Source organism: Oikopleura dioica, chromosome PAR, assembly GCF_907165135.1.
Source record: "Oikopleura dioica chromosome PAR, OKI2018_I68_1.0, whole genome shotgun sequence".
Classification (NCBI taxonomy): Eukaryota; Metazoa; Chordata; class Appendicularia; order Copelata; family Oikopleuridae; genus Oikopleura; species Oikopleura dioica.
Window position 1 is genome coordinate 6,051,916 of NC_137293.1, and position 24,698 is coordinate 6,076,613.

The following is a 24,698-nucleotide window of genomic DNA, read 5'->3' on the forward strand; positions in this document are numbered from 1 at the left end:
CCAGCGCGCGCTCCGACTCTAGAAGATGTAGCCGCGGTGAGGGTTTTTGTCGTCAGCGTAAGGTGCGGGAATGGGAAGGTGAAGAGTCTTCTCTAAAAATTGAAAATTGCGTCTTTCTCTTTCACTCTGTTCCAGTTTTTGGGATAATCAATTTGATTTTCGCGCGCGCCAATCAGAGCAAAAAGAGCGCACCAAATTTTCTTCTTATGAAGAAGATATGAAAATTTGACAAAAATGGAGGTGAAAAGATAAGTTTGCTTGGAAAAAAAAACATGAAAATCCAATTAAAAAAGCCGTTCAAAAGTAAAAACGAAGATGAGCTATGCATTATATAGCCTTCTCGCGGGGCTTCAAGAGCGAACAAGGGATAACACGGAGAAAGGCGGGCGAGCAAAGGTGCGCCGTTGAAGCCATGGAGGGCGAACAAGGGGGCGTAGAAAGCAAAAGAAGGAAAGCGACCAACGGATCTTGGTTACAAAAAGCGAGTGACCAAGGGAGGTCTTGTTGGAGTTTAACTCAGCGAGCAAGGGAAAAATGTTCACAAAATGTGGGCGAGCAAGGGGTTTGGGTACGTTAGGTGCAGTTATATAAGGTCACTAATGGTGTCGCCATCTACCACAGTCCACCCAATTTCTCTTGGAGCTGGCTCGTTTTCTCGCTAAAAGAGGCGATTAACTTAGTTGGCAGAGAAAATATTGAAAAATTTTGAATTGCCAGGTAAAAATACTACAATTTCTTCAAGATAAAAATTTACCTGATCATCAGTCGAAGCATTCCGCTTCTTAGCAGTCGAGGATTGAGCTTCATCTTGGAAACGAACTCGTCGGGCACTTTTTTCAGGATCATGTCGAGGTCTTCCTGCAGCTTGGAGCTCATGTTTGCGAAGTATAGAAGGCGGAACTGAATAATAATTATTGGTTTTCATTCAAAGTTATCATATTAAGGGGGAGGTGGTCGAAAAATTTTTTATCGACTAACTAAGAATGAGGAAAGAAAGTGAATAAAAAACTATACAAGAAATTTTCATCAACTTTGAAAATCTACAACCCTTATTCGAAAAGGCGCGCGAGCCAGCTCGGCCTGGTCCCTTAAGCCTATTTCCGAACCCTACCCCTAACACAGGGTAGCCGAAAGGTAACCTTAGGGTAGCCAATCGATAAATAGCCCTTCAGTTTCTTCCGTTTTTCGAAACTCAAAATCACTTCGGTAAGAGACCTTATTCTTTGACCCCTGTTCCATAGATGGTGCACCCTGGCCGGCTAAGAAGGGGCGACAGATTCATTCATGATTTACGGCCGAATTTCGATCGTAAGCCCCTTTGATATCTCTATTTTTAACCTTAAGGATATAAGCTATGAATTTGAACTTTCGTAGCGCCTAAATGCGAAGTAGTATCATTTTCACTTCAAAAGTAATCCTACCTAAAAATGCACGCAAAACTCAAATATGGTACTCTAAAAAAAAATTTTATTGAAAAATTTCCTTTTAGAGCGATTTCAAATCTTACTCTCTCGATTCCTGGAATTTTTTCCACTAAATCGGTCCAGTTTTTTCGATAAATAACTTCTCTTAACCCTTATCTACAAAATTGACGGATCAGTTTTCCCTAATTCTGACCGAAACCGATTTTAGAGCCATTTCCATGAGGCTTACCAAGCGCGCGAATAGTGTAAAACTAGACTTTTACTGTACCTGTTGTTGTTGTGAGTTGGCAAATTGCTGAAGAAGGAGCTGTTGCTGGAGGAGTTGGATTTGCTGGACGCTGAGTTGCGGAAGCTGGAGACTTTGGGGAATAGCTCGGGCGAGATTGGCGGCTTGCTGCAAGTTGTGCGCGTTCATGATTTGGCTCTGCTGGTGGAAGGGTTAAATGGTTAACAACATAAATATGAGTAAATATGCATTTTTGTTAATGTGTCGATTTTCATGTCAATAAAAAAAATTTTCAATATGGAAAAATTACCGAGTTAAAAATTTCGTTCAATAGCTAAAATCAACCATTTTCGAAAAAATTTTTAAACCGAAGTCAAATTCCTTGATCAAAAATAGTTCCATAAGTTCATATTTTTCTTAGATGAATTTAAAAAACTTTTCGCAGCCAAAATCCTGACTTTGCCTGTTTATAGATTCAGCTGAAAGCCCGTAAAATTATGAGGCGACTCCAAAACCGTCAGACGATGACGTCATCAATAACGCTAGAAGTTGGCAAAAATGACCATTTCGGGAAAATTTTGAGTCAGTTTTTGGGGTGCAGGGCGGCCACGTTCTGCACTCAAAATTTTCGGAAATCGATTCTTTGAGTTTTGAGGATCATTTTCTCTATTGTCGTAAAATTCTATTTCGACTCCTTGACCCTCAAAATCGACTTTTAAAAGCTTGATTTTCGGGCTTTTTAGCTAAATTTGCCCATTTTTCGGTCGATCACCAATCTTCAAACCCTTTTTCTTAGTGAAACCCTTAACATATCACCATACACTTGTCGGTGCCCTTGACAAGGGTCTCAGCTAAATTTTCAACATAAAAAATTTTGATCAGTTAAGGTCATCATAATGATATCCATGTTTGAAAAATATTTTCACTTTAACCTATCGTTGCGACACCCTTAAGAGGCCTATGAGCTTGTTTTCCTTCTGATGCCCTAGAGCAACTATCGAGCTACAGAATTATCAAAAAATGTTTCAAAAATCTTAAGGGGATCAATCCGATATCCGTGTTTGAAAAAGTCATTATCACATGACGGAGGGGTCCTTAACTTCTCAATACACGGGCGGGCGACTAAGCGCTCAAAACACGGGGTCGGGAAAACCGACCACCAAGCATTATTCAGCCCGCGCGGCGCGCCAAATTCGGAGTGTGAAAAACAGCGCCGACTATTTTGATCTCTCATTCATATTTCCGTCGAGATAATAAGTTTAAAACTATACTGTTAGAAAGCCCGAACACTCAGCTATTTATTCATGTTATTATCAAGGAGAAAAAACCCTTCAATTTTTCAATAATGAGCTCGAAAGAGGTCGTGTGCAAAGCGCCATCCCTCTTGACAATCTTCACGAAACTTCGCAGAGTGGTTCGGTTTGTTCATATAAGTGCACATTGCAAAAATTAGCTCAAACGGATTACAACCTTTGAAGTAATTGAGGGCCAAAGTCGCCGTGGTCGGTTTTACCGACCACGTGTATTGAGAAGTTAAGCTTAGCTGAAAGCGTTAAAACTGATATGAATCAAGTAACATCGTAAAAAAATTCTCATGCAGAACGCCATTCTGCATTTGCAGAACGCCGTTCTGGCAGAACGTGGCCGCCCGTCACCCGTTTTTTGGGCTTTATTGACGGAATTTTCTCATGTTCTATAGCTCAAATTGATCCATATGAAAAACTCTACTAAGGTTTTTGATAAGTTTTCATTTCCTCGAAATTTTTTTCGGGAAATTCTAGAGCCAAATTCTTCGATTTTTTCCTAATCCGTAAAAACCTTTGTATAGTTTTTAATAAGCTTTCATTTGCGCTATCAAACACCGAAAAATTCAAGCAGGAACACTGTTAAAATAGGACTCAAAGTTTGGGTTTTGGAATTTCTGACGTCATTTGTGACGTTATTCTTTGGAAAATTTCGAAAACGACTTGGTCGAATCTACCCAAAATTTGACGGGCTTTCTGTAGGGCTGAAAATCTGACAATGTCAGAATTTTGCGAAAAACCTGAAAATGGCAACATGGGCAACAAGGGCAACATAGGGCAACAAGGGCATCTGAAAAAAACAGCTTCAAGTCTCCAAAACCTGAAAATGGCAAGTTGGCTGAAAAGGCTTGAAAATGGCTGAAAACATGTTTGTTGCACTTGTTGCCTTTGTTGCCATTTTCAGGTTTTACCGAATTTCGCCTGCAAAAAGTTTTTTATAATCATCTTACGTCAACTAAAAGTTTAGTTACCTATAACTTAGGCTATAAGTTATAAGTTATAAATAATTTTTACATAACTGATAAGCCATTTAAGGGCCTTGTTATAATTAATTGGTCGCTTTGCGTTTCGGCGTTAACAGAACCGACATGATAAGATCTTTTCAAGTTTCCTTTAGCAAAGTTCTCTTCCTTGATTCCAGAGTATATTCTTTTGAATACAAATCAATCTATTTTTAAAATTTGAAAAATTTCATTCTCGGAAAAATGTAAAACTTAATGCTTTCAAAAACAAAAACTTCATTCAAAATATAATTTTTACCTTGGGAATGTGAATCATCTTCTGATTCTTCATAGCCCAGAGTCGCAACATCCGAAGCAAATCCAGCGTCCATTGACTCTTCTTCTTGAGGAGCAGGAGTGTTGTCTTCTTCAGCGGCTGGGCTAAAATTTCTGAGTTAAATTTAGGGATCACCCCCCCGTTTTGGCCATCTTTGACTGGGAATTCAGCCGATTTGCGTTCATGAAACCAGACGTACAAAAGCACTTCTAAAAGCTCAAGTACTATCCGCTATTCTCTTGCTCAGAGCAATCATTTGCTCAGGGCAAACCAACTGAGTGGTCGATCTTGGGTGAAAGACGATCTGTAATTGAATTTTTATTTGAAAAAAGCTTTTCTGTGTTTCACAGGAACGGACTTATCACTGTCCAAGTCCGGAAGTCCGGTCCATATATTTTAATAGCAAAGACTTACTCGACTTGCCTCGATTTTCTTAAAAATATCCTGATATTCAGAGTATTATACTCTCCCATACTTGGAACTAGCTTCCGGAGGAGATTCATAACTTTTCTCTACTTTTCAAAAGTAATTACTCAAGTTCAAATGTGAACCGAGACCAGTGTTTGAAAAAATGATGAGCGCGAGCCGCGAGCGAGCGTAAGCGAGCGAGGGTGTAGGGCGGCCACGTTCTGCAGCAGTACGGCGTTCTGCAAATGCAGAATGGCGTTCTGTAAGTACAGAACGGCGTTCTGCACTCAAAAAATATATTCGCTTCGCGCCTGTTTTGAAGGAAATCTCAGAATTTCTTAAGTCAGGAGTTACTCTTTAAGCTTCGCTGGATGCTGATCAGAATCAAGTTACATCGTAAAAAAAAATCCTTATGCAGAACGCCATTCTGCATTTGCAGAACGCCGTTCTGGCAGAACGTGGCCGCCCGTCACCCGCGAGCGAGCAAGCGCTCATTCTCACTCACTCACGTAAAATTTCAAGGCCACTGCTCACGCTCACTCGCTCAACTTAAAATTGCGAGATCTCTGCTCGCGCTCACTCGCGCTCGCTCACGACCTTTTTTTGTAAAAATAACGTCCGATTTGCGAAATCTTTCCTGATTTCATTTTAAGGGCACTACCGTCGATTCCCCCAAGTTGAGCCTTGAATAACTCAGGACTTAGTTATCTAGGCGGTCCCTTTATCGGCGTATTGAATAGATCAATCCTAGATCTTAACCTTAACAGAGAGGTTTCTCAATTGATTAACAAAAAACAGCTAAGTTTCGGCTTGAAGTCAATATCTTTGCCAAAATGGCCTAAATAAAGGCTTGAATAATCTCAATAGTTGTATCCGATTTTCGAATAAATTCTTGAGCATAAACACATAAATAAGAGACGAAATGAAAAATTCAGTATCGTGGACTCTACGGAAGCTTTCCGAATTATGACATCGTTTACATTGATAACGAAGAGCCTTCGTAATGGATGGTCTAATTATGAGAGTCGCTAAATTCTCAATCAAAGTCCTAATAAACTATTCCCGGAAAAGTTAATCAAGAAGAAAAAAGGCTCCGGTTTACTGAGCGCTGCTGAATTCGTCGGTTTGCTGAAAACGTCGGTTGCTGAAAACGTCGGTATGCTGAAAACGTCGTGTAACCGAATTAATTTCTTTAAATTGAATTATGATTATATTTTCAATTTGATCGCCGTCTGCCCAAGATCGCCGTTTGCCTAAGATCTCCGTCTGCCCAAGTTGGTTTCTTACCTGTTACAGAGAGGGTGTTCCCTATTGAAATGGTCGAAAATATCTGATTTTCGACCTGGTTCGATCGCTCCTCGTGGTATCGGCTCGTCAGCGCGGCCCGGCTTCCACTGACAAATCATGCAGCGTCTCCAGGGATTATGAGTGTTGTACACTCGTCTTAGCCAGGAAGCTAATTCCTCCTGGGACGAGAAGGTCATTTTGACTCTAAATATACAAGAAAAACGATATATTTTCGAAAATTGATATATTTAAGAAGGGGGTCGACGAGAATCGGGATTTCTGATTCCATTTTCGCGAAGATGCACCAAAAATGGTCAATTTTTTTACAATTTTGTTCATTTCGACCCCTAAATCTAATTAAATTAGACTAATTTTTATCAAATGATTTTATGCTCAACAGATTCGGGAGAATCAGTAGATTCCAAAAATATAAGATTCATATCCTGACTATGTGTATAAGCGAAATTACGATCATTCCTGGAAAAATTCTCGTCGACCCCCATAAATAAAACGGAAAACATATTTTGTGCGGCGATTTTACAGATAAATAAATTGACTAGTACAGTCATAGTTAAGAAGGCGACGCGGCGGCGAACGAGTTTGGCAAGAGATCTTTTTGGGTTGGGGCAGGTATAAATACACGGCGCAGATTACCAGCGCCGCGCCTGTCACAAACGAACTCTGTCGATTCAGTTCAGCACATTTTCAAAAGATGGATTCATTAAGACGAGAAGCCGTGTCGTTGCGGCTTTGGAAAGCAAATTATGAAACTGTATTGAACCGTGCCTGTATTTGGAAGCCGAAGTAGATGACGGAAAGGATGGTGGAGACGATGATGGCGATGCTGGATGCGAAGCCCTTGAAAATGTTGTCCGCGTACTTGATGACGACGGCGATCAACAGGCCCCCAAAAGCCTGGTTGAAGACCACAGCCAGGGCGATGCCGTTGAAGCCAAAGAAGATTCCCTGAAACAGTTTTAGCACGAGAAAGAAAAACCGAGAAAGATGAATTCGGCTTTTTAAAATCTCAACTTTTCTCAAAAGAAGAGTCGCTTACTTTTTGGCAATTTGTTCTCCGTCTTTGGCGATCATTCCAATTCCGGCGAGAACGGCGGCAAAAGGCCGAGCTGTATGTTCCTCAGCCAAATGGAGACTTGTCCTGTCTTGAGGATTTTCTCAAAAAGACGCCGGCGAAGCCAGAAAAGAGGCAGGAAATGAGGACTGCGGAGAAGCTGTTTCTTCAGCAGGGCGACGGAGAAAAAGCAGTCGTCAGGATTTTCAGCTGGTAGGAAACTGAAAACATCGATTTGACTTTTTCCTTGATTTAAAAACGGGTGACACTATTTATTAGGATCAAGGAAACGCTCGCGGAGCCAGTTGGGCTCGGCAACCTTAGTGGAAACTCTGAGTCAGGGTTCTAAAACAGTAAAATAAAAAGCCGCGTAGCGGCTTTTTTTAAAAACGAAGCCGCAAAGCGTCTTCGCTAGTGAAAGTAAATCATTTAATGATTTAATCATTTAATGATCCCTTAATAAGGGATCCCCCTGATTTCGCCAACTTTGACCTCTATCTACTTTTTTGAGCTTACGTAGGAAGCTGGTTTTGGGCGCATTAGAAAGCCCGCGTTAGAAGGAGCAAATTCTGGTAGAATCAGCTTGCCAGCATAACATTCGCTTATGCATTACAGGCCGTCAAAGTGATTAAAGTTGGCGAAAATGGCTATTTTTGACCATTTTCAAATCGTATCTACTTTTTTTGGGGCTTTTTAATCACCAATATTTTTGCTTCTATAGATAGCTCAGAGCCTAAACTTAATATTCTGGTAGAACCAGCATAATTGGATGAGTGAAAAAAATTTTCCTAGTTGTAGAACTTTTTGGAGCCATTTTCGGCATTTTTTGGTGGTTAAATGCTCTCTAGCGCCAACAAATGGCCGAAGATTCTAGTGCGGATATCATATTCGTAATCAGCGCATTCTAAGCTTTCGATCAACCCCTTACTTGTCCTCTTTTGATAACGATGAAAAATTGAAAAAATCGCGATTTTCACGCTAAGTACAAATTACATGCATTTTCTCAAACCTTGAAGGCCAAAATTTTTGGGATGCATTTATGTAGAGGGTACTATAATATATCAAAATGATCCTCAGAACACGAGGCATCTAATGATAGGCGAAAATGAGCTGCGCCAAAGTTTTGAAAAATCGGGGGTGATCCCCTTGGAAACTTTGGCGAAGCCGCTTTGCGGCTTTTTATTAAATAAAGCCGCTAAGCGGCTTTTCATTTACTGTTTTAGAACTCTGACTCAGGTTTTCTACTCAGGTTGTCGAGCCCAGCCAGTCAGACAGCAATGAACTTGCTCAAACAAATGCCCAGAAATCAAGTAGTTTAAAAATGAGTACCTTGAAAAGTAACTGCTGGAAGATTGGAAACCGCCAGATAAAACAAGTTGTTCTGGACGGTGTAGATGAAGCTGGGAACGGCGACTTTGAGCGTGTCCCAGGGCCGGTTGATGATCTCGCTGCTGATCTCGCCGTAGAAAGAGAGCACATTGCACTGGAACGGTTTGAAGGCTGGAAAGGTACCTTGTGGCTGCCGACGAGGAAATCAAAGAAGAAGCGACGATTTTTAAGATTTCGCAAAAGAACACTGCTGCGGTATTGAAGAACTTGTCTCCCTAAAAACTTTGCTTAGGAGTTGTTTTTAAATAAAGAATCACCTCGTCTGTTCGTGCTTTGCGCATTGCGAGCACCAGGGAGGCATTTTGAGCGACTAGAAGGACGAGGGCGAGCGTCTTGACCCATTCCACCCCGCTCGAGTCTGAAAACAAAATTCTCGTTTTTTGAAAAAAGCTTGCGGCGATTATCAGGTTTTAAAAGCGTAAAAATAAAATCTTTTTACGGTACAAATTTTGAGGGATGAGAGTACAAAATATGCTAGCGCGCGAGAAAAATATAACTGACTTCTTTATTTTCTCTAATTTACGCATTGTTCTCTTTTCTTTTTTTGATTTCTTTTTGAATCTTGTAATCCCTCATTTGATTCGCCAATGAATGAGGCGACGAATCACCAAAATCAGCGATTCTTTTCAAGAAAAACTGATTTTTATAGATAAGCGAAAAGGAGTAAATGAAAGCGTTATGTTCAGGCTTATTTTTGATACAAAAAATGATTCATAGAAGCAAAGTTACGCGAAGAATTATTATTATTTAATATTTGATGTTGAAAATAGTTCCCACGGAAGATTTTTTAGAATTCATAATTACTAAATTACTTGAGTTCTCTGTCCTCATCATTTTGTAATTCATTTTCCTCTGGAATTCCCGACTCTGGCTTGTCCTTTTTATTATCTGCAAGTTGCAGTGCAACTTTATCATTTGCCTTCTTATCAGCTGCAGTTCCCTTTGGAGCCATTTTTAATCCACTTAGTAAGTTTTCCGGTCTTTTTCAGTCTCTTACTTATTTAATTTTTATTCAATAAAAATTTTCATGTCTCAGCGCATCAAAAGCAAAGAATTTGTCATTTTTTCGTTGTTTAGCAGATGTTGCAGAATGGGAAACAGTGAGAAACAAGAGTGTGTTTGTGCGATAAGTGGCAGTGTAGAATAAATGTTTCTAAAATGGATTTGTCAGGTGGGATTAAGGCGAGTGAGTTGAATTCGTTGAACTAGTTAATTGTGATTGACGCGGATAGTGTATCCGTGTCGGGCGACGACATCCTCGGATTCTAGAGCCTTTTCATGGTTCAAAAGATATTTCAGAAATTTTCAGCTACAGTTAAGTCCTGAACAGCAAGATCAAACTGTTGGGTCGTAATTGCTTTATCAGTAAATCGTCTCCAAATGCTAAGAAGTACGATTGCCTTGATAGTCTGTCCTTGAACCTCTCTTTCGATCACAACATTGAGCGCGTTCTTGTGCTCTTCTTGCTGGGCACGCGCGTGGGCGGAAATTCCAGTGGTCTGAAATGCAATTTTTAGGTTTTGAAATCAAGGAAGACTTTCTTACCAAATGGAGATATCGATTGCGCCAGTTTTTGGATCCATGATGGACTGCTTCAGTGCCTCTCGGTAGAGCCGAACAGCTTCTTCTACGTCCATTTTGTCGACGACATCCGAAAGACGAGCCTTCGCATGGGCCTCGGAAAGTCGAATGAGTGATTCTAGTTGACGCGGGTAAGCGCAAATTGCTTTTCTATTCGCTCCGACTTGTCGCATTTTGATGTAAGAATTGACAAGCTCTGTTTTTGCCTCTACATTAAGCACTGGTTTGACCATGGCTCGGGCGTAACCGAGGTAGTCTCTCAGCAACTTTTGGTCGAGATGTTGTTGATCATCGTTCATCACATCTTTTCTGTCGGTATGATACAGTGAGACCAAATATGCGGCGAGTTTTCGATCGTAAGCTTCGTCCTTTGGATCGAGCACCAAAAAGATTAGATCGAAACGCGACATGAGCGTGTGCGGCAATTGGATGTCTTCCACGATTGTTTTGTTTGCGTTCCAAGCTGATTCGACGGGATTGGCAGCGGCGAGGACAGATGTACGAGCGTTGGGGCGACAAATGATGCCTGCTTTGGCGACGGATAAAGTGCAGAATTCCATTACTTCGTGGAGGACGGAGCGAGTAGACTCAGTCATCTTGTCAAACTCGTTAATGCAGCAGATACCGTTGTCGGAAAGAACAAGAGCTCCAGGGCCTGGAGTCCAGGCTATTAAAGGGATATTCGTCTCTGGATCGTTTTTGGCAGTCGCAGGGTTTCTCACTGAAGTACTTTTGTCACTGATTGTTGAGATCTGGGTCAGATTCTTGCGTCAGATGTTCATGGTTTTCTGTCACTTTTACAGGCCTCGACTGCTTCTTACTGAAATAGAAAGCTTCAAAATATGCTTCAGAGAAAGATAAACCTGTAAAGCTCTATTGTCTTTGCGTAGTAGCGGTACATAAATTCTGGATTCATCCATTGAGCAGCAAGAGCATTGGCATTAAAAGCAATTTGGCGAGGTTTATCGTTATTGTTTCTCGCCCATTCGATTTTCTCTCGAAGGTCGGATAGATCTTCTTTAATTGGAATGAAGTGCTAGAAATAATCAAACGAGAGAAATTTGCTTCAAGCGCTTACCACCCATGGCTTCATATATCTATACCACCACTCGTAATTCATCGACTTTTGCTTAAGAATCACCGAGTCCATTTGCATCAACAATGCTGTTCGATAAGGCGCAACAGTGCCATCCACAAGGACTTGATACTTAAACTTCCCCATGTCAGGATAGGACACGTGTTTCACTTGCTCGCCATATTTCTTCGGGTCTTGACCTTTTTTATTGTGCAGATTCCTCGTCAGTCTGGCGTCGACGTCCTCAGGATGTTTCATCGAAAGTTCACAAAGTGTTAGGCGGGAAGGATTCGAATCTCGTCCGCGGAAGTAGCCCCGTTCTATCTCATCCTCCCAAGGAACAACTTCCCCTACGAAAGAAGAAAAGATTAGAATGTTTCATGGATGATTTGATCTCCGAAATTTTAGACGCGATTCAGAAACCTGAATTTTCACCTGATATCTGTTCAACGTATTGAATGTCTTTCCTCTCTCGAAACAAGGCATGCCTCGTGTTCTTGGTCTGATCCCATGTCGGAAGCGCAATGTCTGTCGTGTTATCGGATCCGCACCATGTCAAAATCGGCTCAAAAGTTCTTGATCTTTGATGACAACATGAGCAGTCGCTTCACCGTGTCCTCCCGCTGCCCATTTCCTTTCCTTCTTTTCTTCCTTTTTCCATCTTTGTAAAGTCGGTCTAGATCAATTTCGCCAAACTGGGCCAAATCTTCATCCAGCTCCTCGAAGTTCGAAGGACAATCGAATTCTTTGCAGAACTGCTCCAAGGTTGAGGGGCAGTAACAAGACTCGTCGTAGATTGGCTCGGGAAGAATTTCTGAAAAGAAAAAGATAATTTTATTTGAAGTCACGTTTTATGATCGTACTTCTCAAAACTAGCTGTTTGTTGTACCGCACATTTATTATAAATTTAATTATAAATTTATTATAATGCCATTTGGAGCGGATCCGCGCATCCGATATCTGAAGAAGATCGACCCGTCAAACTTGAAGCCAATCTCCTTCTCGACTTTCACGTCGGCGTTTTTTTTGCCAGCATCTCCCACTTAATGTCATCTTTCTTCTTTCTCTGTTCTTCGTCTTTTTGTTGTCTGAAAATTTTTCTTTTTCTCAAGTCAAATACAATTTTTCATCGCGAGAAAGACTTTCCAAAAAACAAACTATAATCGGAAGATACCTCGATTGATAGTATGAACCCATCCCGCTTCTTGGACGGTTCTGCTCGTAACGTTTTTACCAGTTAGAAAGATACAGTAATAACGAACGCTTATCATGTTATATTTTTTCCGCGGCAGTGACGCTTCGAAAAACTATAATTTACAAACTTATTCTTCGATACCGTAGTTTCGTTTTTATTCAATATCCACAAGGGCATTTCGCACAGTGACTTGTTGAAATATTACCAAATTGCCAAAAAACTTGCATCATTCCAGAAAGGGTTGATTTTTTCCTAAAAGCTTCATCTTCTCACTCCTTGTTTTTCCACAGCTGTATTTTTCCTGTACCTCTTTTTCCACGAAGTAATCCAGCAAAAACAGGCCGTATAACATCTTACTCAAAATAAAAAACACAAAATAAAAAATTCTCTATGCAAAGAAGACTACCTCTACAAACGTTTCCACATTTTTTTGACCAACAGAAATCAGAAATTTCAGCAAAATTGGGACTTTTTCGTCATTTTTCGTTAAAAAGTCCGATTTTCAAACGCGATTTTGAGGGTGTTAGAGTCGAGATAGACCCCCAAAAAAAGAAGCCTCAAAATCGTCTTTTGACCTATAGAATCCATTTCCGGGGTCAAAATTATGAGATTCCGAAAATAGATTTTTCGAAAATTGTTGACGGGGAGGTCCTTAATTGACGTCTAATCAACTTATTGAAAATAATTACGAAAAGAAACGGGAGTATGTCTTAATTGAAGCCATTTCCTAGAGCGAGTAAAAACCAAAAATCGTTTTTAGGAGGTATTACCTTAAAGCTCACCGCTGGTTAGCCATAATGACGTTGTGTAATTCGAACATTGCAGTTTTTTGAAGGTACTTAAAAATGAGCTGGAGCTTACCTCACCTGTTTCCGGGCTGACCAGTTTAGAGGGACACACATTTTTAGACAAAAATCTTTTCCGACATAATGACAAAAAATTTGAAGATTTTAAATATTATCAGCCCCCTCCTATTTCCAGATACGTCGTTGAAATCATAGCCTCTATTTCTTTTTCTTCTTATTCTTCGGATCTTTGACGATGATGAATCTATGTATTCTAATTTATTAAAATATGCAATGGCCTTAAAAAAAGTGTGTATGAAAAGATATGCTGCGTTTCTATCGTCACTTCCAATATCAATCAGAATAGCTGATTAGACTGTGGATTAGATTAAGCCACGGACGGCTTAACTCCTTTACCAGGAAAATAATTGCACAAGAACGAAAAATCACTGGCCGTCAACAATAAGCCGTTCTATTGAAAATAAAGGGTCTGGAATTTGACTCTGGAAATGAACGATCCGCGCTCCGCAAGAACCTATTTCTCACGAGGCCGTAAAATCTGAACGGATCGAGATTTTTTCGAGATTTAAACAGATTCGGAAACCTCAAAGTCTCTTCTATAAACTGATCGAAAATTAAAACAATTTTCAAACAGGAACAATGTGAAAAGTGCCAGTTTCTTTCAAATGACATTTTCTCCATAATTTCTCATCCAAATTTTTTGAAAATTAGACTGTTATTGGGATCTTAGATTCGTTAGACTCCCTCGTCCCCTAAGGTCACTTGCTTATCTAGATCGAGCTTTGCTCGGTCGCCGCCGTGTATTTCTCTCCATTCGGTAATTCACGCAGTTCGTGAATTAACCTCTATTTTACTCCAGCTCGAAATACAGACGTCAAAGATACTTTACTCGTTTTCTTCACTCGTCCAGATATAGAGAGCAGGCAAACTACGCTAGAAGTGGGAGATTCAGCAGAAGCTAGGATCCCTTCAGTGGTGTCAGAAGCTAGGATCCCTTCAGTGGTATCAGAGTAGTCCCGTTGGAGAAAAGGTAAATTTTCCGCCATCGACAACCGAAGTTTCGCAACTTGGACGCTGATTGGCCGTCAGCGGAGTCGAGGGGAACCGAATCACCAACCGCCACCGCGCCGCCGGAGAAACTCCACTCAGAGAATTTTCCGCGCCGCACCACACCAACACCACCCCGAGCGAGCGCCACCACACGAGCGCCACCACGACCCACGCGCCGAAAGTCGCGCCCACGCAACCACGCACGCACGCCGGGGAAAACCTAAAATACTGAGAAAAACATAATTCTTTCGCCACTTTTCACCAAAAATCGAGAGAAGTTTACGAAGAATCGACCCTTGGACCAGACCTTGAAATTTCGACAATCGCTGGACAGAGAAATCGTCGGGCGTTTGCGCAAAAAGGCACCTCAGCTCATCATATTGCGACTTTTAGTCGCAGTATTTTCTGAGGGCCTGAAAGGTAATCCAAGGCCCATAAACCCTTACTGCCGATATATTTCGAGCTATGGCGGCGAACAAATCACTGCTAGAAACCGTCACCGAAATAAGAAGCATAAACGATCGAGTAAACTACCTCGAAGAACAAGTGCGAAATGACGAATCACTAAAGCCAAGCCTAGAGCCCTTGATCACAGAAAGCAGAGTAAAATTAGAACAGCTCAGTACAACGCTTCTTACCTGCGAGCTCGATCAAGGAAAAGACTCTACGAATGCGACAATGAGAGAAGAAGCATGGGTGGCCACTACCTGGTCTCGTCACGTCCAAGACTTGCCGAAGCTGGACGCCGCATGCAACACATCTTTCAACACCTTCTTGGGCAGAGCCGACATTTATCACCGCGCCTACGTCCGCGACAGACCTTCACGTGAACAGCCTTTCATCGCAGCAGTGTACAGCCACTTCGACTTGAACATCGAACGCTCACTTGGAACCGAATTTCTGAATTGTCAAGACTGGAAATCGGCCAAGGCGCTGCTAGAGAAATCATTCGCCGCGAAGAGTCACTACTTACTGAAGCTAAGCGAAGTTTTCGACGTCGAATACGACCATTCGAAGCCGTTTGCACACTACACCGCCAACGTCTTGCAAAAGATGAACGAGGCGAAGCAAGCGACTTTGAACTCTTACCGACAAGAGAAGTCAGCCGACGCCGGGGTCGATGAAATATTTGACATATTCTCGACGATGATGCTGTACTTGAATCTTAGGAAAGAAGAACCAGACGTTTTCAACGCAATCCTTCCAAGCCTATCAAAAGTTTACGATATCAACGAACTCTGCCGTCTCGCCCAATCCACAAGACAGAATCGAGTTGACAGCGCGACCGTCTCCCAGCACTTCAACAGAAATAAGAACAAAAGAAGAAGAATGCTAAGCGCGCCAGCAACGATTCTAAGGATGGGAAAGACGATAAACAACCAGAATCCAAGAAGATAAATACGACTAAGAACGTTGAAGATTTCCAACCATTCGACGTTCACTTTTACACAGTGAAGAAGAAGCGACCAGGAAAGGCTTATTTCGCTTCGGCTACCATCATTACGGGCTCTAAAAGTTTTGACGTATCGATGGAAGTCGACAGCGGAGCCGAGTCCTCCTGTCTGTCCGCTGCTTACGTTCCCGACGAATTTCTCCAGATGCTGAAGCCCTGTCCCTTCAAGGTCACCGGTTTCAGCCCAAATATTCCCGCCGAGCAGCCGATGGGTATCCTTCCCTGCCGCTTATCATTCAATGGTGGCCCTGCATTCTCCCTGAATCTCACCATTATGCCAGGCAGTAAATACCCAAGTCTACTGGGCCGCGATATACTAGAGAATGCGATGACGGACAGCTTCACAGTCGACAATAAGAATCGTACTCTCTCATTTTGCTACAACGAAGCCTTCACACAAACTGAGACTCAAGTGGTGAAGCTGGACGGAGTGAAGCGGACCAAAATCAAGAAATACTTGACTACTAGATCAGCGGTCAAGGATAGCGATCGATCCCGCACTCAACCGCCACCAAAAGTCCCAAAGCTGGACGCACCTAACAAGAACGCAGCCAGGTGCCCCATTCAGCTAGCGAAGCAAAAACTCGGAATTACCCTACCAGCAAACGCCGACCCGGGGCAAAAGAAGGTGGTCGCCGAGCTGTGTTTGGATTTCGACGACAGATTCGGCTGCGACGGTCAAAAAATGGGTGAATTCCCATTCGAGATCGAAATCCCGACTGATGGTACGAGTCGAAACATCAGTCAACACCCTATTCCGCAAGCTTTTCATGGCCAGGTCACTGATCACATCTCCGAACTGCTCGATACGAAAATAATAGAAGAGATCAAGGACCAGAAAGGGTTTAATAGCCCCGTTCTGCCAATCCCTAAGAAATCTGGGGAAATGCGCTTCTGCATCAACTACAAGAACAGCTTGAACAAATGCCTCTCCGACAAATCCGACCCATATCATCTTCCGAGCATGGAGGATACGATCGCGAACATTGGACCGGGCAACAAGTATTTCGCCACAGTTGATTTGCGGAGCGGATATTGGCAGTGCCCTATTAAGAAAAGCGATAGGTATAAGACTTCCTTCCAGTGGGGTGGGAAATCTTACGCCTTCTGCAGATTACCTTTCGGTTATCGATGCTCGGGGAATATATTCTCGCGCGTCGTAAACACGATTCTCGACTCAAGCCCCACCAGGAAGAAGATGCTTTCTTATATCGATGACATAGTATGTTTTGGGAAGTCTTTCAGCTGCTATTACAACACTCTCCGAAACCTATTCATCGCGCTCCGCAAGTTTAACGCTAAACTCAAGGGCGAAAAGTGCTCTTTCCTACAATCAGAAGCTCACTTTTTGGGCCGAATCATCAACGAAGAAGGAATCAAACCGGACCCTGCGCAAGTCTCCGCCCTTCGTCAGATGAAACCCCCACGCTCCCAAAAGGAGTTAGCTTCATTAATCGGGTCATTGAATTGGATCCGAGGTTTTCTAGAAACAAAAATGGGCGAAGCTATTTCATCCGGTTGCTTCTCGAGCAGAATGAAACCCATAAACGATGTTCGAAATTCGGCGAACGAAACAAATTGTTTCAAGTGGACCAAAGAAGCGGATTTGGCGCTCAAGGAAATTCAACGACGACTCTCCGAGACTCCTGTCATAAGCTTTCCTAACTTTGACGAGTCTTTTCACCTCTACACAGACGCGAGCCTGTACGCAGCGGGTGGTGTTCTGCTACAAGAGTATGGCGGGAGAGTGCACCTAGTAAGCGCGATTTCCCACACCTTCAACAAAGCTGAAAGAAAATGGAACACTTCAGAAAAGGAAATGTTTAGCATTGTCTGGTGCTGCGAGCGACTGGAAAAGCTCCTGAAAGGTAGATTCTTTCAGATTCACACAGACCACAGATCTTTGATCTTCCTACACAAAAAGAAGTTCAAGAATTCTAAAATAAGCCGATGGCAAAGCCGATTGGAAGAATTCGATTTTCACATTGTCTACATCAAGGGATCAGAAAATCAATTCGCCGATTTTATGAGCCGCAGACCTGGCGAGGACGACAAATCACTTGGATACGACTCTGAGTTTCCCGTTGGTCGCGAGTACGAAATCGACAAGAATTCACCAGTACGTGTCTTCGTCCCTTTCTGGAACGAAAATCAGTTTCCGGAGAAAATCACTTTATCAGAGGTGAAGATACATAAGGTAAACGTCAAGGCTATCGCGGCGCCAATGGAGATTCCGTTGGTGTCAGCGAATTATAATAACATTCTGGACTATCAAAGGGAGGACTCTGCTCTGAGTGCAATCATCACTTTTCTGGAATCTGGTAAGGAGCCACTGGACATAAAATCGCTGGTGAAGGACTCCGACCACCGACAATCGTCTCTACTCAAGATGGAAAAAGCTCTGTTCCTGGATAACACTACCGGGTGCTTGATGTGTCAATTCAAATCTGGCGCGCGGGCGGTGGTACCGGAAGCGGTAAAAGTCACTTTCTCTTTCTAGCTCACGACTTGTCCGGTCATCTGGGCGAGCCGCGGACTTTAGAGCGATTAGAGGACGTTTGGTGGCCTTCATTTCAAGACGATGTTTCTAACTACGTCCACAGCTGCGTCCCTTGCCTACGCAGAAAAGGATCTGCTGGAACTCGTACCAAACCGCCACTTGGAACCCTTCGTCGTGGAAAAACAGCTGGCGAATCGATTCAGATCGATTTCGCTTGTATGCCTCCCGCTGGCGGATTCAAGTATTATTTGGTGGTGGCGGACACTTTCTCTCGCTACACTTGGTGCATTCCGACGCGGTCCGACACTGCTATCTGCGCTGCAAAAGCGCTCATCTACAAGGTCTTCCTTCCCATGGATTTCTTGCCGAAACATCTACACAGTGACAGAGGTACCCACTTCTGCGCAAGCGTGATTGACGAAATGTGTAAGCTTAACCAGATAAAACATACAATAAGTACCGCATTTCACCCTCAATCAAACGCTTTCGCAGAAAGAGCGAATCGGACTATCAAAAACAGTCTATTCTGCATGGTCAACTCATCTTCCGGTCGAAAAACTTGGGCCGACTGCGTTCCCCACGTGATGCGCGCGCTCAATAGTGTGAAAAACAAAAGCACGAAAATTTCACCGCGAGAAGTTTGGTTTGGCCGAAAAAGTACTTTCACCCACTCTACTGGCGCAGAAATGACAGCGGAAACACCTCAGGTGTTTGGTCTCAATGTTGGAGCTTTAGCGAAATCGGCGGAAGCCATTGTGAAAACTGCGATGGAAGCTGCTGACCGAGCCATGGAGCACAGGCTGAAAAACGAGCCTAAGCCGAGACCAATCCCGCTGGCGCTGTCGTGTACATTAAGCGAGAAAACCTGACCGACGCTAAAAGCAAGAAGGAACGCTGGGTAGGTCCCCTGAAAGCCGTTTCGAGCAACGACTGGGTCGTCATGGTCGAAGATAAAGGACAACGTGATTTCATCCATCGAGAACACGTGGTTCACGCCGCAGAACGAAATCACGACTTACGCTGGATTGATTACTACGAGGCCGAGTACGTATTCCCACATTTAACCGAAATCGTTAAGTCGAAAGTCCCACAAAAATCGCCTGTTCCTACTTCCAAACCGATGGAAAAGTCCGGGTCGAAGTCGCATGGGGGAGGAAATCTTCTCAGGTCGCGTCGACTCCGATGGTTGCTATGGAAAAACCGCCAAGATCATCTCTATCACCTATTTTGGAAAGTAGACGCCGATTGGACATGGAAAATCTGGGAGATACAACCGCTACATCTATTTTGGACTCGTCGGTAGCTCCAGCCGAGCCGTCAGATCGCTGGTACTCTGGTGGTACTCTTTATGAAACTGCCGAGGACATGTCAGCTGATGCTACAGCGATTTCGGAGGTTGCTGCGCCCGACAATAGCCATATGTCAGTCGATAAACAAAATTCAACAGTAGTTGAGGGCTCAGCAACTGAAAACAGCAAGAAAAGAACCCGTCCAAAGTCTTCACCAGATCGTCAATACTCAGCCGGCGCCGATCCGAATGCGACTTTAACCGAAGTTGGAGCAGCTCATCTCCCGAAACATACAAAACGAGCACACCGTGAAACGAGGCCCGTCGAACCTCTAAACATCGGCACAAACTCGGGTCAGTCATACGACTAAGCGCAAGTACTGCCCCACTCAGGTCCCCTATTCATCGACCGGGGCCTGAAAAGGTACGGAAATTATCACAGTTTACCGTCGCCGACGTATTTTGAGTTCTTCTACATGTGCAGCTACTCCTTCATGTCATCACCGCTCGGACATCACGAAAACTTCGCATCTGATTCAAGCTTTTTCCCAAAAAGGGTTTTTAACGCGAATCAGACTGCCTCGACGTTTCGAACCTGCCATGTTACTCATCTTACGCTTATACTCCTGCAAAAATCACACACTTTGGCCTTAGAGGACGTTTCAGTCTCATGGGGGGTATTGGGATCTTAGATTCGTTAGACTCCCTCGTCCCCTAAGGTCACTTGCTTATCTAGATCGAGCTTTGCTCGGTCGCCGCCGTGTATTTCTCTCCATTCGGTAATTCACGCAGTTCGTGAATTAACCTCTATTTTACTCCAGCTCGAAATACAGACGTCAAAGATACTTTACTCGTTTTCTTCACTCGTCCAGATATAGAGAGCAGGCAAACTACGCTAGAAGTGGGAGATTCAGCAGAAGCTAGGATCCCTTCACTGTCTTGTAGAAAATCGTCAGCTCTACAATTCCTGTGTTTCAGATTTTTCATTTGGGCTTTCAAAAATTATGTGCGCTCTTTTGAAAAGAGAGTTATTCTCGCCCGCACCAAGAGCAGCGAGAGAAATATTCAGCGGAGAGGCGCGAGAAGAAGTAGCGCTCTTTACAAATTGCGATGTAAAATTAATGAAAGCTTAAAACAAAAATCTGAAACACAGGAATTGTAGAGCTGACGATTCTCTACAAGACAGTCTAATTTTCAAAAAATTTGGATGAAAAATTATGGAGAAAATGTCATTTGAAAGAAACTGGCATTTTTCACATTGTTCCTCTTTGAAAATTGATTTAATTTTCGATCAGTTTATAGAAGAGACTTTGAGGTTTCCGAATCTGTTTAAATCTCGAAAAGTCTCGATCCGTTCAGATTTTACGGCCTCGTGAGAAATAGGTTCTTGCGGAGCGCGGATCGAGCGAGCGGCGCTGCGCCGATGTATACCATTACCCTTAAAAACAACTTAACGAGTTAACAGTTAGACGATGCTTGATGCGCTCAGAGACGAGTAAATCGATGTGAAAGCAAGTCATTTTGATAAGAATCATGGGATGTTTACCTTTCTTGATCGCGGCTGAGTTGTCAACTTCTCAAGATCGACTGGCTTCAAATCTGTATCTACGCAAATATAACGGCCAGCTCCGATCTGCAAATTATCAGCTCTTTGGAAAAATAAGAATCAAACATAAATTAACAATTTTCTTGAACAATCTAAAGAAGCAAAAAAAAGCAGTAGTATTCTCATTTTAAAACTCTTCGATGGCTATTTCTAAAGTGTTTATTTATCAAATTTCGATACTGTCATATCTCCAGGCAGTTATGAATATGAGTGTTTGAAAGCCGCGCTAGAATCATCAAAGTATCAAGGTCATATCGAGTTCGCATTAAAAAATCGTTACCAACGCGTCGGAGACCTCGACGCGATGCTAGGTGAAATGAGTTTGGTTTTCATTACATTCGTAGTCGACAAAAGCGCGATCTTTTGCAATAAAAGATCAAAAGACGAGGGTTCTTGAAAATAGAAATGTAGGTAGAAATAACAACGGTAATCGCCGGGGCAAAGGTAGAAGTCGCGAAAAAACGATGGTGATTACTATGAAAATATTGCGCGTAAAATAAAGTTTTTATAGGGTTGTTTAAACTTTTTTAAAATTGCTCTTTCGTAACTTTAAAATGAACCTTTTTCTTAGTTTAGAAGATTTTGAGAACAGCTAGTCTTCAAAAAAGAAAACAAGCTGAGAAAGGAAGAATATTTCGCAACACGTTCTACCCCCGGTAAAAAAAAGCATAATAGTGGCTCGTCAAAAATTTGGTTAATGTTGCACAGGCTGACGACTCGTTAGAAGGAATGGCGTTCGCTGTAAGAATGCGGTAAACGTTTGTCTCAGCCTAATAGAGTTACTGTCACGGACAATCGTCATGATCTGATTCCTCAAATGCTCGTGTACAGATGGACAAATTTCATTTCGACATCATGAAATTTACAAAAAAAAGTTCATGTTCAATATTTTGTGATAACGAACATCTGTAATCCCGAAGCAAAAAAATGTTGACGTTTATAGAATCATTTCGGCATGAAGACCGTTACGTATCATGAAATCGTGGATCTATATTTGAATTAGCCGATCTGAGTGTACTTTGAAATGACACGTTCGATTAGAATCTTGAAAAAGATGAACATATATTATTTCCAACTTCACGGTTTAGAAGGAACATCTCGGTTTCGTTCAAATAATTCAGCGTCCATATCAAAATGTTACCAGCGACAATTCCGATCAAAACCAACGTCATTGCCAATATAAAAGTCAAAGTGTCTGGATAAGAAAGAAGACCAAATATAAACATGAAAATCTTAAGTGTTTTGTTGATTTCTTCAAGTGCACAGGACTACGATTCATTGGCTGGCGCACTTGGCGCGATATCCCTTGAAGAGTTCGCATTGCCAGACGAATTTGTTGCTGAAACTGACCTTGAGGAAGCAATTAATAAAGCTCTCGATGCCCTCGTTGTCGAAGCTACTGAAAATGAGGTCGACGCAGAGGTAAGATATTTCGGGCTAGCTTCCGCGACGACGACCACTACAACGCCAGGAACAAATACAACAACTCAATCTCCGGGAAGCGGTTGCTTTAAATGCGATGCTATGTCGATGACTTTATGTGCCGTTTCTGGAGTGTTCGAAACTTGTGAAGGAGAAAGCAGCAGCTGCTTCATCGAAGCCCGAGAGGTTAATCAACAGCTGACCCAGCTCTGCACTGGCTGCAAAAATCCACAGGCATGCTATAATTTACAACAAAGTAATTTTATAGGAACGTACCTACACCACCAATGCAAACCTCACTATGCTCAGCAGCAGGTTGGGCGGTGGAACTCCTGGTTATTCAATTTTCGGGAAAAACTCTCAACAACGAATATATCTTAGGTAACAATTCGATTCAGTACGATTTCGCCGCTCAGAAAACGAATCTTGTTGCTCGTGGTCACTTTGATAATCCCATCTCTTCGTATTCTGGTTCAGAAGCAAACCCTATCGGACTCGGGAACCCAACTTGGGCGGTCCATGATGAAACAAGTTCTATCAACATGAGGATGGATCCGTCTTTTCTGGACATAACTCAATGGAATCTCTACTTTGCGTCTTCGAATGCATCACCAAACGATTGTGTTCAACGAGGAAAAGATCACCCAAAAGCTCTGCCATTCGTGACCATGAATTCTGACAATGAGAGCGTCGCGATTTCTCCAACAACTACTGGAAGAGATCAAAGACGTAAGTTGCATTTATTCCTACATAAAACTAAAGTCTGCTCTTAGATATGGTATACTGGGGTGTTCTTGGAGCCCCAAAGTCATGGTGTAAGTCTGATTTGAGGCAAATTCAAGCTGAAATACGATCGGGTGGAGCTTCGAAAGTTATGCAGTAAAGACATGCGTAGTAGTTGCTTGCTTTTATAATGTTTCTATATGTCAAATAAATTCACTCCGAAAATTTTCCTTTTTTTTCGGATTTTATTGCGGAGAACTTTGGCGAGTGAAAAGCGTAGAAGACAGATTGATGCTTAAAAGTTGAATATATTTTTCTTTTTTGCTTCTGGTTCTGCCGCCATCTGGTTGAGTTCGCGGACGCCTTCAAGCACGTACCTGACTTCCGCTTTTGCCCCGCAGATTTCTTCAGTGAGCGCGCTGACTTTTGCCTCGAGCAGTTCTTCTTTCTTTTTACAGTGGTCCCGTGCTTCAACTTGGGTCAGCTCAAGAAACACTCCGTGTCCAAAATTCACAGCAACTAGCTCACAGTTATCGATTTCGGCATCGCAGTAGAAGTTATTTCCCAAATCAGCCTTTGTTCTTATATTTCCTTTACGCCCACTGGAGATGAATTTTTCCATCGTCTCGAATAACCGCCGATATTCAGATTGCTCTTTAATCACTTTGTCACGGTAGATCTACAGCTCTCTGATCTTCGGACGGAGATTAAAGTTGACATGCTTTTCGAAGGAGGTGATCTTTTCACTGCTCATGATCTAAAAGAAATACTTGAAATCAACAAAGAGAATTCTTAGTTTCTAAATGTATTTGAACCGAGGATACAGTTCTAAGGGACAGGGCAGTAAACAAAGCTGAGCTGACATCAATTGCAAGTCTATAAATTTGTCTAGAATTTGAAGTCTTTATACTTCTTGGATTTCTGGTCGGAGTTGTTTTCCGGTTTTTTTTTTCTCTTTCGATCGCGAGCGGTTTTGTTCAAGTGCTCGGCCATTATATCACTCAAAAATGTTCAGGCAAAGGCCTTTCTCCTAAATTTTCCTCATATCCAGTGCCTCCACCACCGCCTCCAGAGGTCGCCGAGCGACTCTGGTACTTGGAGGCGAGCGCCGCAGGATCCAAGTCAAGATCTTTGGGGTTGATGGCGACTTCTCTGCCTTTAGCGGCCTTGAGATTGTAGAGATGATCGGTACCCATCATGCCCTTGCCGACAGCCGCCTTCTTCTCCTCGAGAACTTGATAGAGTGGAGGAGGGTTGGACATATCGACAGCCTTTTGAGGCTTTCGTAGTTCCATCGGGGTGTCACTTCCGGCAGGAGGAGCCTCTGACGTGATTCCTTCAAGTTTTTATTATGCTGATAATTTTGACAAAAAGGCTTACCGCTGGGAGTCATGAGACCATCAGCGATCTGAGAAGCAGGATTAGCTTGAGTAGGGACACGAGTTCCATCCTGGTCTCCCTCATCTTCAGATTCTTCCTCAGAGCCTTCGTCTGAGTCGGACTCGTCAGAATCGCTCTCCATCTCGCCCCAAAGAGCTTCAGAAAGCTTCTAAGCTTCGTATCGAGTGTCATCAATATCAACGCCGAAGACATCACCATACAAAGGTCTTC

The 24,698-nt window shown here is 42.7% G+C and overlaps 4 protein-coding genes and 1 pseudogene across 4 annotated transcripts; all 5 read right to left on the reverse strand.

The window, feature by feature from the left end:
* Positions 1–119: 119 nt before the first annotated feature.
* LOC145701490 (uncharacterized) lies at positions 120–9,340 on the reverse strand. The gene is made up of 8 exons (XM_081778708.1): positions 9,201–9,340; positions 8,646–8,746; positions 8,512–8,603; positions 8,329–8,455; positions 4,215–4,336; positions 1,693–1,851; positions 755–900; positions 120–658 (listed from the first exon to the last, which is right to left on the reverse strand). The coding sequence occupies exons 1-8, from the start codon at positions 9,338–9,340 to the stop codon at positions 613–615; spliced, it is 933 nt and encodes a 310-aa protein (XP_081634834.1). The 3' UTR covers positions 120–612.
* Positions 9,341–9,597: 257 nt separating this feature from the next.
* On the reverse strand, positions 9,598–10,565 carry LOC145701491 (DNA replication licensing factor mcm4-B pseudogene; annotated as a pseudogene).
* A 130-nt stretch (positions 10,566–10,695) lies between these two features.
* Positions 10,696–11,940, reverse strand: LOC145701492 (protein O-glucosyltransferase 3-like). The gene is made up of 6 exons (XM_081778709.1): positions 11,934–11,940; positions 11,656–11,858; positions 11,480–11,609; positions 11,048–11,394; positions 10,833–11,005; positions 10,696–10,789 (listed from the first exon to the last, which is right to left on the reverse strand). The coding sequence occupies exons 1-6, from the start codon at positions 11,938–11,940 to the stop codon at positions 10,705–10,707; spliced, it is 945 nt and encodes a 314-aa protein (XP_081634835.1). The 3' UTR covers positions 10,696–10,704.
* Positions 11,941–23,333: 11,393 nt separating this feature from the next.
* LOC145701493 (protein UXT-like) lies at positions 23,334–23,841 on the reverse strand. Its single transcript, XM_081778710.1, has 2 exons — positions 23,806–23,841; positions 23,334–23,766 (listed from the first exon to the last, which is right to left on the reverse strand). Exons 1-2 carry the CDS (start codon positions 23,839–23,841, stop codon positions 23,383–23,385), a joined length of 420 nt encoding a protein of 139 aa, XP_081634836.1. The 3' UTR covers positions 23,334–23,382.
* Positions 23,719–24,610, reverse strand: LOC145706134 (uncharacterized). The gene is made up of 2 exons (XM_081783654.1): positions 24,468–24,610; positions 23,719–24,423 (listed from the first exon to the last, which is right to left on the reverse strand). The coding sequence occupies exons 1-2, from the start codon at positions 24,607–24,609 to the stop codon at positions 24,089–24,091; spliced, it is 477 nt and encodes a 158-aa protein (XP_081639780.1). The 5' UTR covers position 24,610; the 3' UTR covers positions 23,719–24,088.
* Positions 24,611–24,698: the final 88 nt, after the last annotated feature.